At 39.5% G+C, this 13,332-nt stretch overlaps 1 protein-coding gene across 2 annotated transcripts in view; it reads left to right on the top strand.

Annotated features, from left to right (window-relative positions):
- Positions 1–12,701, top strand: part of SLC9A7 (solute carrier family 9 member A7) — a 65,887-nt gene extending 53,186 nt beyond the window's left edge. For both annotated transcript variants that reach the window (XM_064408181.1, XM_064408182.1), the window contains 3 exons: positions 1,993–2,075; positions 5,194–5,299; positions 10,960–12,701. In XM_064408181.1, coding sequence (XP_064264251.1) covers positions 1,993–2,075; positions 5,194–5,299; positions 10,960–11,208 — 438 coding nt within the window. In that variant the 3' untranslated portion in view covers positions 11,209–12,701. The remainder of the gene's footprint in view (positions 1–1,992; positions 2,076–5,193; positions 5,300–10,959) is intronic.
- The last annotated feature ends 631 nt before the right edge of the window (positions 12,702–13,332 follow it).

Here is a 13,332-nt window from a genome sequence, read left to right as displayed (position 1 = left end):
TTCCTCTGTCCAGATCTTAGTTTCCACTCTTCCAGAGCTCTGCTTGACACTGATAGATCAGCAGCACAGCTGGTTGCTTATGTAGGGACCTACTTGAGCAAGGCAGCTTTGGATCTAGAGGATGCTTAGGGAACAATGTTCTATGATGATTCTGGTGTTCAGGCTTGTCAGAGATACATGAATGTGTTTGGGATTAGCTTTTTTCATAGTGGTTCCTCCTGCCTTGGCTGTTTTTGGTTTTGTTTTTTTTTTTTTGTTTGGTTGGGTTTTTTTGTTTTTGTTTTATTTTTATTTTTTGTTTGGTTTGTTTTTTTTATTTCTTTGGGTTTTTTGGGTTTTTGTTTTGTTTTGGGTTTTTGGTTTTTTTTTTTGGTCTGTTTGTTTGGGGGTTTTATGGGCTTTTGTTGGTAGTTTTTTGGGTTTGTTTTGTTTCTTTTCTTGTTGATTGGTTGTGGGGTTTTTGGAGGTTGTTTTTTCTTTTTTTCCAACCCTTTCTTTCTCTTTTCCTGGTACATGTTGTACAGGTAAGAGATACTTGCTCAGGAAGCACCTCTTTCATTTCAGACACTGCATTTGCCATCTCTATGTTCTTTGTAAAAGCCTGTGTCCAGCACAAAAAATAGATGCCTAAATGGTGGAGCTGGCTACAAGTAAGGGTGAACTTTGTTTTGTAACTATCTGGAAGTAACCAGAAGTCCAGGCCCCAAAACAGCTTTTACAGTGAAGGCCACAATTATTGCATATAACCAAGGTTAGGAAGTGGTATCATGGAAAGATGGCTTTGGCCAATTCAGACTGAGCTTGTCCTCAGTAATTGAGGAATTGCTGTAATGGGAACAGAGCAGGGATATTCTGTTCTCATTCAGTGTCTGCTGTGGAAAAACCATGTTTGCTTTTTCCCATGTAAACATAAAGAACTTACCCATTTGTTTCCCTCTTTAGCTGTGCATTGCATTGCTAATATAGTCCATTAGTCAGTTCCCGTTGGATTCATCTTTCTCTCACCAAGCCAAGATTAGCAGTATGTCACAGTTAAAGAAAATATATCATTTGGGGAGGGGAGGGAGTGAAAATGTTTAGGTTTAACTCTTGGTGGATCATGGATTTTTTACAGGTCAGAAGTACACAGTGTAATCCTATCTTGCTCTTTTCAGTAGTTTGGAAGATGATTCATACAAGGCATTAATTTGTTTTCCTATGTTTAACTCTGGCCTCTGGCCATAAACACAACCCCTCCCCCCATCCAAACAACAAACAACAAAACAAAAACACAAAGCAAGACACTCAAACCCTAAACAATAACAAAAGTAAAAACAAATGCAGCTGCAGACCAGCTGGTGTGATGATTTGCAGCACTGTTAGTTAAGAGATTATATTTAACACTCTTAGCCCTTTCAAGGCTGATCCTGCATTTTTGAGATTTGCATGACCTCCCTCAATTGTGAGCTTTATATGGATTCTCTGTTAAGCACATTTCTTCTAAATGTGATCCTATTTCATCAGGTTTCTGAGAATTTATCAGATATTATAATGTCCCTTTTTCTTCCAAGGAAGCAACATGCTTAAGAAAAAAACATCAAACCTAGAGTTAGATCTAGACCTAGAATTAAGGAAGCCAGCCAAGCAATGAATATGAATCAGTCTTGGACTATCAGTGAGGCTTATTTGTCAGTTTGGAAGTAATTTCTATATGTGTTACTAGACTAACTGTGAGATAAGGTTTTAGACTCCAGGGAACCTGGTGGTAGAGGAGTTGTTAAAGTAACATGAGTGCAATGAAGACAGCCTGGTTCTCTGCAGTCGTTTCTGGTCTTTCTAGGGAAAGCAAACTCAGTATAGGGAAGTCTCTAAACAGCTTTCTTCTGTGTTTCAAGTACAGTATTGAATTTGACCTTTTTTTTTTGACAGAACATTACATTATGAATTATTGGAGTGTATAGTTCTGTGTTTTTCTGCCTGAAGTAATTTAATGTGTTTTTATCTTACTTTTAGGATGGCCAAGATTCTGCACAAAGGAACAGGACGAAGCAGGAAAGTGCTTGGCTCTTCAGGCTGTGGTATAGCTTTGATCATAAGTATCCTTTTGAAAACACAGCTTAGTTTCAAGGCATGAAATGTTCACTTTTTCCCTTTCCATGTACCCATCTGTAGCCTTAAGCACTTGATTTTTCTCCTTCTGACTCTCTTAAGTATTTGACAAGCTCAAGAAACAGAACTGAAGGCTGAATTCACTTGCTCAGCAGTCAGACCTTTCATTTCCCTAGTGCAGGGTGTGTGACACTTGCTGGAGGACAGAAACCAGACAGAGATGAAGTACCTTCCTAAACAATAATGCAGGCAATTAACTGCTTTGGGTCCTCTGATTTGTTCTATTATTCTAATGATGCTAATAGCACAAACTAAGTTTCCAGTTCATTGTACATATCTAAGCCTCAACTCTTTGCTCTGCAGAGCCAGCTGCTTTAGTGATGAAGTCCCAAAATCTGTGGTTGATTGCTAAAGAGGAAGCTCTGGAACTAAAAATCTACATGAGATCCAGCTGATCTCCTTAAGTATATCCAGAAGGTACTATGGGTGTTAAAGCAGTGTCTCTGAGTGTATATAGTACTGTACAGCCTTTCTGAAGCTGTTATTATACTATTTAGATAACCTTGTTTATGATTCTCAGCAACTTTTGTGTAGCTGTCCTATATTTCATGCTTATGGGTTTGGGGTTTTTTTAATCTACTTAACTTAATCAGTATGATATTAATTATGACACATTAAGTATGTCACAGCTGCTCTTCCTCAACAGCTTAGAGTCACTTAGCAAAAAATGGCAAAGATAATCTTGTGGCCATGGCAAGTCGCTTACACCTAGAAACCCAAAGAAATTTCAATACTGAATTCCTAGTAATTTCTGGGGCAACTAAATATACACACTGACCAGAGGTAGAGCCCTAATGCTCTTTCAGCTTGCATGTGAGTCTTTTCAGTGGGGTCTTGGCCTTTGATTGATGAGAGGTTGCTGGCCTGGTTGGTAATTTCATTTCATGCCTTGTGCACGAGGCTTTCACACCCAGGAAAACCTAACTAGCATGTTGAGAATGTTTGGATCCTAATGGCACTTGCATCTTTGGGACAAAATCTGTTTGTGACCAGCGCTTTCAGATGCAGTAGTACTGACCCAAAGCACAGAAGGGAGTGTATGTGCTATTTTAAATATTCATAAATGTCCGTAATTCCAAGTTAACTCTTCCAGTGACTGGCCCCAAAGTGCCTCAAGGTCAATTTTTATTATTAAAAATGAACCAACTAGACTTTGGTGTTAAAAGCATGAAAGGATCTGGCTGTAGCTGACTGCTTCTTTTTTGTCTTTTTAAGAAGGAAGCAGAGCTGTGCTCTTCCCCTGGCTTTACAAAAGGGATGTGCCTGATGAAAGGAGTAGTTGGCAATGCTGACTTCCCTCAGCTGATGCTTGCAGAGAACAGTCCCTCCCTTGCAGCTGCAGCAAAGGCGGGGGGAGTGCCTGGAGAAAATTACAGCCTAACTACCTGCTTCACAGAAACTTAAAGGATCCTGACAGTGCATTCCCTTTTCTTTTTCCAGTGGTGAATAGCAATATTTAGGAAAACTTTCTGTGGAGTTTGTGCCAAGGAATCTGACATTAAGAGGCAGAATTGTCTTACTGTATGTAGAGGTAAAAGTCTGCTCCTTCTGTTGGAAGAAGTCATTCAGACGAGCATTGGCTGGGTGGGCTTAAATTGTATAGATGGGATGATTTTTAGAATTGCCACCTCTATATCCATGGCTAAATGTTTTTTTGCTGGTGAAATCACTTGGTTTCTGGGTAGAAAGGCAGATTGTCTCAAAATTCACTCTTTGTAAGAGAGCTTAACTTGAAAAATATGTAAGTGATGGAAAAGTGTTCTCCAGAGCTCACTTGCCTGCAGAGCTCTGTACGCATGGATGAGTGGGAACTTCACTCCTGTGGAATGCACTTAATGTTGTGGGCTGTTCCCTGGGCTCACCCACAACTGTTAAACATGGAGAAAACTGCAACTTTGATGAAGTAGCAGATGTCTTCAACTGGGCTTGTTTTTTCACGGCTGAGTTGTTGCCCGTCTGGCACAGGGCAGCGTGGAGCCTGGGTTAGAGCAAGGGCAAAGAGCTTGTTTCTTTCCAGGAATGGGTGTAACCACACTCTTAGGGAAGGAGGAAAGAAGGAAACATAACTCTCCTCGAGTAAACAGCTATGCCAGGCTCTGCTAAAGGGAAGGGATAGCTCTCTGCTAAAACAGCCCCCTTTTAACCCCTTTGCCCTAAGCATCTTAAATGGGTGGGGAGGAAAACTGTTGTATTTACAAATGGACTTGATTCTCTCTGTGCTTAGAGGCCTAAGAAAGTAACTAGACTACCTACAACTTATGTATTTGAATTTAAAATAAAATTGATTGAGTCGTGTACTAGTCAAGATTAACATGCTGCTTTTTAATAGAGACATGTATTTTGACTCTTGGGTATTTTTTTTCAGGCATATCATCAGTGTGGAGTACTCATGTGAAAAGTGTGGATTTACCAGGGCACAGACCTATAAGATAGGGGTAAAGACACTTTCCTTTCCCACACCCATGTCCCCTCAGTGTCATTCTTTCCTTTGACACTGTGGTACATGGTTCATACAGTTTTCCCTTTGCCTTTCTGGCTCCCTGTGGTAAATGTATGTGCACTGGAGAAATGTCTGTGAGCATTGACAGGGCAATATCTCTGGCTGCACCTCTGTGGCTCAGTAACCAGTAGATAAATGACTATATTGATTTGAGGACTTTGAATGGACAGAATTTCTATATTTCCCTATATTGAACCACACAGGAATTAGCTTACAATCTTGACACCATGCTCCCATCTTCAGAGCAGAAATACCTTTGGACCTTTCAACACTAAAGCACTTCTGCTTTCTTCTTTTTACTAGAGCGCATGGAAGCTAGAATCATTGCAACTGTTTGAACCTTTAAGAAGTTAGCTAGTGGTCCTTGTAGATTAGTGAGTAAAAAAACTGTCCTTGGAACAATCAAGGGGAAAATGTTGGGAGGGTGTTTTATGTACAAGTATTGCATATTACAGTTCAAAGGCAGAACCAAATTTATGTACAACTGTCTCTTTATTTTCAAGAGTGGTTTTTGAGCACTGGTGTGTTTTCCTTAACTACTGAAGTTATTTAAAGCCAATTCTCACTCACAGTGGCCCTCCATTGACCACAACGCTGCCCAGCTGGTGTGGCCTGATAGCTCGCTGTCTGACAAGTCCCCAGGTTTATGATGTAAGTAGAACAATTCAATGCCTCCTGGTTTTGTTTTTTATTTATTAAACTTAAGCAAATTGGTGTTTTTTCTTTCTAGGTGACATCCTGGTTTCAGCTGGTCTGGTAGACATACTGCAAGAAAGTCCTGATTTTCCTAGGCAGAAAAGATTTAAGATTCTCTCCCCAGAGGCAAAAGCTTCTCTTGTTCGAGATCAGAAACGATGTTATTTTCAAATACTACTTTAGAAAAATAACATTTAAGGATATGGGGAAATTACAGGCCTAGTCAATAACCCAGTTCAGTGAATCACTTCAAAATATTCAGTCCCTCCTCAACACTTTTGGACAAGATTCTTTGCCTATTACTGCTAAACTTCGATGTCTCCTTAGAGATGTCATTGACACATTTACCCAGCTGGAAAAATACCTTGTAGTGCTTCCCTTCATTGTTTCTACTGCAGAATTTGAGATCAGGTTTCAGAGACTGTTAATCAGTTACTTATCTCAGTCTAGCAGTCTGAGACCACACTGTCTTTACAACTGTGTCTTGCAATAATTAGTGCTCTGTTCTCATATTACTCTTGTAGGATCCTGATACTTGTCATTCTTATCTGCACAGTGCTTCTAAAATCTACAACTTTTCATGAGCTGCTTGTAAATAAAGCCACATTGCTATGTGGGACATCTCAAATTTGCAGGTTCTCTGGAATATTAATGTTCAAGTAGTCTTGGACCAGTTGTCTATTAATCCTTTCCTAGAGAGTTATGAATTCTAATTGCAGCTTTGAAATCTTTCCCACATTTCTTTCTGTGTATCATTAGCATCTTACTTGTACCTGATAGAAAAAATTCAAAGAACTTTGGGATACACGTTGGCCATTTGGAACTATAGCTAATACAAGAAATTGGCCTAGCTCCTATCTTTGCAATGGCGCTGCAAGTCTTGAAACATGTCTAGATTGGAAGGAATCCATCAGACCAATTAGCCCACTTGTGCACTACCCATATGTCTGTCTTTGTATGATCTTGTGAGAGTAATTGCTCAGTAACTGAGGACCTAACCAGAATGAACATGCAAGCTTTGACTCTCATTTTCTCTTATTGTTGGCTCTTTTTCTTTTTTTTTCCTCATTACTCATCCTTGTTGGCTACCACCAGATGTGGAAACTTATTATTTAATGGATTGGCTTTGTGATACACACAGGACATTAACTTCATTAAAAATGCTTGTTAGGCTGTATACTTTGTTAAGGTGTATAATGTGGAACTTTCCTATTGTATTCTCTTTCCTGTTCCTATTTCAGTGCAGTGCTGCAATTGTCTTAGGGAAGAATATGATTTTGAAGTTTTATTTCTAGCTTCTTTTCAAGAGTTCTGAACCCTGCAGTTGCTTTGTCTTTTTGTTTCTTTACATGGCTGACTTTGCTACAGCACTTGGCTATGACATTTTATTACTGGTTTATAAGCTGTGGAATCTTTTTGCCTTTCTATTAAACGCAGATGAAGCAACACAGACAGCCATGTCTTTGTGGGGACAGAAACTGCTTGGAATAGTGTTTTTGTGAGGTATTTCCAGGAAAATTAAAGGGCACACCTGTGAGAATTAAAGACTGAAGATTGTCAGTCAAACAAGAAAAAAAAAAGTCTGCAAATACTTAATAAAGTATAGCATAGCTGTAAAATATTTTTCTGAAACAATTGTTAAATTCTGAATCTCCTTCCAGGTGCATGTCTGAGTTACAGTATCTATATAGAGAAGACAGCAGTAAGTATGTGGCTATGCTAACTGCATATTTGTAGACTGTTTTTAGCTTTTGTTGTTTCAGGTTTTTTTTTCTTCTCTGACTTTATCCCAACCTTACTTAGAATTCACTCTCACTTCCACAAGTGGGAGTAGGTCCTTTAAATTAAATGCTAAAGAGGGGTTCAAAAGTCTGAAAGTCAAATAATCCTCCAATGCAGCCCACCCACAACTTATTCCTCAGCATGAGATCGTGTCCTCTAAGCCTCAATTTTTATGGAGTATGTGTAGGGCTCTGAGTCAGCCCACAGGGGTGAGGTACAGTGGATCTCTTCCAGACATGATGTTACTGTTCCTTGCTGACATTCTCCCACTGCTTTAAGGCTGTGCCACTAGGCTGTTTCCAATGCAGACAGACAAGTTGGAATTTAAAGCATGAAAAGGTGCTGCAGTTAGCAGTTTAAGTTTTGAAAATTATAAGTTTAGTCACTATTTTTCTCTTCTGGTGTTATCTGCAGTGTATAATCAGTTGGCAGCTTATCCCAAACTGATGTAGGTGAGTTATTTTGCTTTGTCTTTTGAAATGTCCTTTGAAACTTTTAGTAATTTTCTGTTCTATCAGTCATTTATTCCAACTGAAAGAAGCACTCCTGGGGATACTTTGTAGTTCTTGTTTGTTTGTTTTGGGGCTCTTGCACACTTAAAAAGAAAAATATTTCTTGCATATACACAGTATGACAACTTGGTATGAAACTAGAAAGAATTGAAGTAATTTATAAATATGCAAGCCCAGTGAAGAAACTTGATTTGCAATCTGTGGAGGAGATAACTCTCAAAATGGATAAGAAAACTGTTCAGTCAGGCTTCCCCCTTCCCTCTCCTTAGTGGTTCTAGCTTCCTAGCAAAAATTATTTAGTTTCCTTGGTGAATTTAAATTCAGCTGAGAAAGAGAAACTAAACAGAGCATCAGGTTTAAGTCTGAATATATTTTGCATGTGTGGTACTTGATGCTTTCATTTTGGAGCCACAAGATAAGTAATTTCTAAGGTAAGTTCTGTTATCTGTGGTGCCTGCATTGTGTTCAGCACCAGCATCTGTGACGACTGCCAGCATTTTGCACATGCATTGTACTTTGCTTGTGCTTTTTTTCTACATTGTCTTAGGAGGCAATAAAGACTGGCTTTGTGAGCAGTAACTCAAATAAGCTTTTATAACAAAAAACATTTCCAGCATGTATTCTTAGGAGCAGGAACAGCTTTTACCACAAAGAGGATAGTCTGCAGAGAGGTCCCTCAAGGTTATGGTCAGGACATCAAAGCAGAATTCAGGCTTTTGCAGTTTTGGATTCAGGTCTTTAGCCATTCTAGTGTGTCAGCTTCAGTGGTGTCCTTCAGACCTGCGTTTTCTGAGTGAATTGAAGCTTTTCCTACAGAACCGTAGGGGATTGCAGAGGCCTGTTCAGGGTTATTCTTGGGAGTATTTCAAGTCTCTGTGGATCTATTTGGATACATTTCCTGTCTTTCTTGAATGAATTGTTCATGCTGCATGAAGCACGATAGGTTTATTCACCCATCCTCTTTGTTTGCAAACATAGTAAACTGTATAGTACATGAGATTTTTCGTGGGTGTTCTCTGGGGAAATATAGGAAATAAAATCCATGCTGCTTGCAGTGCTATTCAGAATGGAAACAAATAAGTGGACCTTGGTTTCTATGAGGCCATGTTTGTTCACTGCCTTGAGAGAAAGCTCAGTGTTTTCTCTGGAACTGATCATGTTTAGGTGCATGTAAGTGCAGCCTGGGACAAACCAAGAAAGACTGAGGCAGGACCTGCCATATAGTATAAAGCCTGTATCAGTACCATGCTTCCAAGAGCTCCTCAGCCTTTTGGGGAAGCTCAAGTGTAGTGTATTCTTACAGTTTCATATCTGCTAGGTGGTTGCAAGGGTTCACTGCTCAATAGCATTGTGGAGACAGGAGGTGCTTTGGGAGCTTGTTGCAGCCACTTCACACGTGGGCCTGGTACAGAAATACCTTCTGGTGCTCTGTGTTAGCTCTGCCTTCCCCTCCTTGGTGCCTCTCCAAAGGCAAAAACCATGAAGGGGAATGTGTGATAGACCTTAGCACCTTCTTCAACTTTTTAAAACATAATCAGTCAACAGTCACAAACTTCCTGCTTCTTGCTCATTTTTCTGATTTTCATCGTTATTTGAATGCCTCTTCTTCCAAACAATGTATATACAGATTGCAGATTTTCTTAAACTGATTATTTTGTGACTCTTTTAATCATTTTGATCTTGTTCCTCAGACTTTTTTTTTTGCAGCTAAAAGATTGCAAAGGCTATTTCTGCCAATTATAGCTGAACCCCTTGATTTCTCCCTTTTTATTTCTATTTAAGATTTACTGTGCCAGTAGGTCAGTGTTTTCTTCGTGATCAATAAAGCAAGTGTCCTAACCCGTATTTGCTCTCTGAGAACAGTGCTCTCTATCAGACTATCCCTGTCACAAAAAAGCAATGATAAATTTGGATGCCATAAAGGTTCTAAGAAATTAGCATTCCTTCGAAGTAGAGCTTGTCTTGCACCCAACACTGAACTGCACCATTTCTTTCGTTGATTTTGGCAAATCCTGATACCTCTTCTAGTCCTTGTTAGTTATATATTCTGTATCATCTAGAGGCTTCTGCTGCTTCATTTTGTCTGATTATCTTTCTGACATAATGACAGGAAGCTTTCCCAGGAAGTTTTATGTAGCCAGGAGCTGCATTTTTCATCATGGACAGGTTAATCAGCATTTTCCATCTCCAGTGCCCTGAACTCCTGTTCTGCAGTAGAGCAGTGCTTTCTGTTCACGTTGATCACAGACATCCCATCTCACATGGCCTGTGCCCCCCTTCCTTTGCCGCAGTGCAAGAAAATAAAGCATTTTGAGAACGTAGCCCAATCCGTGGCCAGCCTACTGAGGGAACAGCAATACACATTTCAGCTCCTGCTAAGCAGTACAGAGCCACTCATGTGGGGAAATAATTGCTTTCAGTTGCAAGAAAGCAAGCTTATAGCACTGATTAGAATTTCCTTCAAATATGAAGAAAGCCCATTTTCTGACCAATTCAGCTATATTGCCTTTTACCATGTTAAACAGGAGTGCAATTTTTGTTGTATTATGCTGTGATAGAGAAATGAAGTGCTTTATTACACTTTGGCAATTTCTATTCTCTAAATATTTAATTCCATCTCTGCCAAAATAAATTCACAGGGTTTTGTGAGACATTTTCTTAAATGATTTTGAGAAGAAAACACATCAGAACTAGTTACAAACTATGAAGCAAGATTTTTGTTGTATCCATCATTTATGGTTCAGGAGCATGCTTAATAACTAGGTCAAGTAATTCTTTATTTAGGAATAGGTAAAAGTAAGGAGATAGTTTGAAAAATATTGTTAGTTCTTGATGTGTAACAAAAAAGTGTTGAGGAATCCTTGAATACAGAGATTTTGGGCTTTCTGAGTTCTTATTGACTTGCATTAAAAGTTTACTAATGAATTTGACTAATTAGCAACAGATGCAACTCTGTATCTGGAGTGGCTCAACTGTGCTTGATCTCCTGTATTGCCTTCTAAATTGTCATGCAAAGTCCAATATGTACCACTCATCTCCTGTACTTCTGGTGTACTTCCAGTGCTACTAAATACTGGGTTACCCGTTCCATAACCTAGTTCTTGGCTTCAGCTCCCTCTCATCTCTCCCCAGTAGCAGTAGCTATATAGGGAACAGTAAGCTGATTTGCAAACACTGGGTTCAAGGTTATTTTTAACATATCTTAAGGTAGAACATTATCTCTTCTGTATTGACATGTAGGTGAATTCTTCAGTTATGTTCTGGGCAAAGAAAGGTGCTGTGCACTGTATAAAGATTTTTCTTTTTTCTTCTTCTTTTCAGAACCAGGAACAGCTTCGAGAAGAGGATTCTGATTTTATTCTGAATGATGGTGACCTTACCGTGACATATGGTGATACAACAATAACTGCAAATGGTTCTTCTGGCCCCCATACAGCTACCACTAACCTTGACAGCAGGAGAACAAAAAGTAGTTCAGAGGAAGCGCTGGAACGTGATTTGGGAGCAGCAGATCATGAAGTTACAAACAGGGGTACCCGGCTAGTATTTCCTCTGGAATACAATGCATGATTACTGACTCAGTAAAAATAACTCTTGCTCTGTGAATGGATCAAGGAAGACTGCAGGCCACTGTGTCACTTGAGGTGGGGGTGTTTATTTAAACAAGTTAACATGCAGAAGTGGTTTTACTAGGGTCTGAAGATGTCACCTATTTTTTACTCAAGATGCTGACAGTGGGGTTTTCTATATGTCTGAAAATAGACAAATGAGAAAACTGGTTATTCTCCTCTTTCCAACTGCTTATCAAATCCAAGTATAACTAGCATGCTGCAATTGTCTTGTTCAGCTGCAGCAGCTCTCTCTCTGAAGAGAGGTACATGAAAATGTTGTCATAGAACTGAGCTTGTCTTGGCTTAGCTTGAGAATGTGAAAGGACAACTATAAACCTGACAATTATTAAGAAACAAAAAAGATTGTGTGTGTATCTGAATGTGAAGAGATCCATTGTTAACTTCTCTTGTGAGGCTGAGGAAACTCAAGTGAAATGGGACAGTAAACATTAGGATTACAGATGAGTAAATGAAAGACTGGGGAATCTGTTACTGCAAAATATACTTAATCTATTTCAGGGAAAAAAAAAGGGAAAATAAGATTTCTTCACTGGCTAGCTGTTTAAATAGGAAGGCAATGAAAGCTACTTGTCCCTTTAGCTTTGGGCAACTTGACTATTACTCTTAGCCTAACTTCTAGTGCCTCAAAAGAAAAACATCCAGCTTCCTGTGGTCTAAGATGTACCTGAAGCCAATGTGAGCCTGGAGCCAGGCTCTCTCGGGTAGCAGTCACAAAGTAAAACTTTCTTATGAAGATAATTGGAAACTTGGGCTGGGGAAAACAGCAGGGAGGAGGAGGAGGAGAGAAATAAAGAGAGAGAGAGACAGTATTGAACTTGCATGGAACCAGGAGGTTTCATATTGCTTAGAAGAATTCATGGACTCTGCTTACAGTTCTTGTGTGTGATAAACAGCAAACATCTAATTAAACATACAAACAAATACTACTGTTTTTACCATTTGTGACTATCCTAAGAGAAAGCTGTTTACCCTTGTTCTCTCTCGCAGAGTAGATGTGAAACTTCAGTGGGGCATTGCACAACAGCATATAAGCTACAGAAGTGATGAACTGTAGTATCATCTTAAATGTGAAAAGGGAAGAATCTCTGAGTAGTATTTAGCCCACTTACATGTAGGCTAGCTTTAACTTATTGCTAAATGCTTTTTAATTTCCAGATGAGGAGATAATAATTGTCTTTGCCAATAGCTGAAAATGTATGCTTTGAACAGCCTTTCAGCTATTTAAAGCATGCTAAAATGTGATTTCATTCTCATGTCTCAAAAGATTTATTTTTTTAAAGAGTTTGTGGCCCACTAACGTGATGTAATATCAGTTTGTCCAAAAAGTGTGTTTTTCTTGCTGCCATTTCAGTTGTTCCTTTCATAAAATTGTGTGTGAGTAAATACCCACTCTGTTTTTCCTTAACTATTAAACTTATTGGGCTAACCTCAGTATGTGAACTTCCTGCTGCAGAGGAACTTTGCAGTTGTGTTGTCTAGTCTGCTTTCTTTCAAATGTGTTCTCTAATGAGGGATCTACTTCCCTGTCTGTCTCTCTGAGGTAAATTTGTAAAGGGTATTGATCTGTAATGACTGTCTCACATTATTAAGAAAAGAGACGAGGAAACCAGGAGTTTTTTTGTGAAGAAATTGTAAAACCAATATAGAATCACAGAATATTCCCAGTTGGAAGGGACCCACAAGGATTATCAAGTGCAACTCCTGGCCCTGCATAGCACCATCCCCAAGGGTCACACTGCATGCCTGAGAGTGTTGTCCAAATGCTTCTTGAACTCTGTCTGGTGCTGTGACCACTGCCCTGGGGAGCTGTTCCAGTGCCCAATCACCCACTGGGTGAAGAACCTATCCAGCCTAAAACTCCCCTGACACAACTTCAGGCCATTCCCTGGGTCCTGTCACTGGGCACCACAGAGAAGAGATCAGTGCCTGCACCTCCTCTTCCCCTCATGAGGAAGTTGTAGACTGCAGTGAGGGAGCTTTGCTCTTAAATGGTGCAGGGTAACAAATCCTGATGAAGATGGCTGAGCAGAACAACTCCTTTTCAGGCCTGCATGTGTTTTGC

This window comes from Passer domesticus, chromosome 2 (genome assembly GCF_036417665.1).
Source record: "Passer domesticus isolate bPasDom1 chromosome 2, bPasDom1.hap1, whole genome shotgun sequence".
Classification (NCBI taxonomy): domain Eukaryota; kingdom Metazoa; phylum Chordata; class Aves; order Passeriformes; family Passeridae; genus Passer; species Passer domesticus.
Note: the sequence above shows the minus strand (reverse complement) of the source record. Positions and strands in the feature narration are given on the sequence as shown.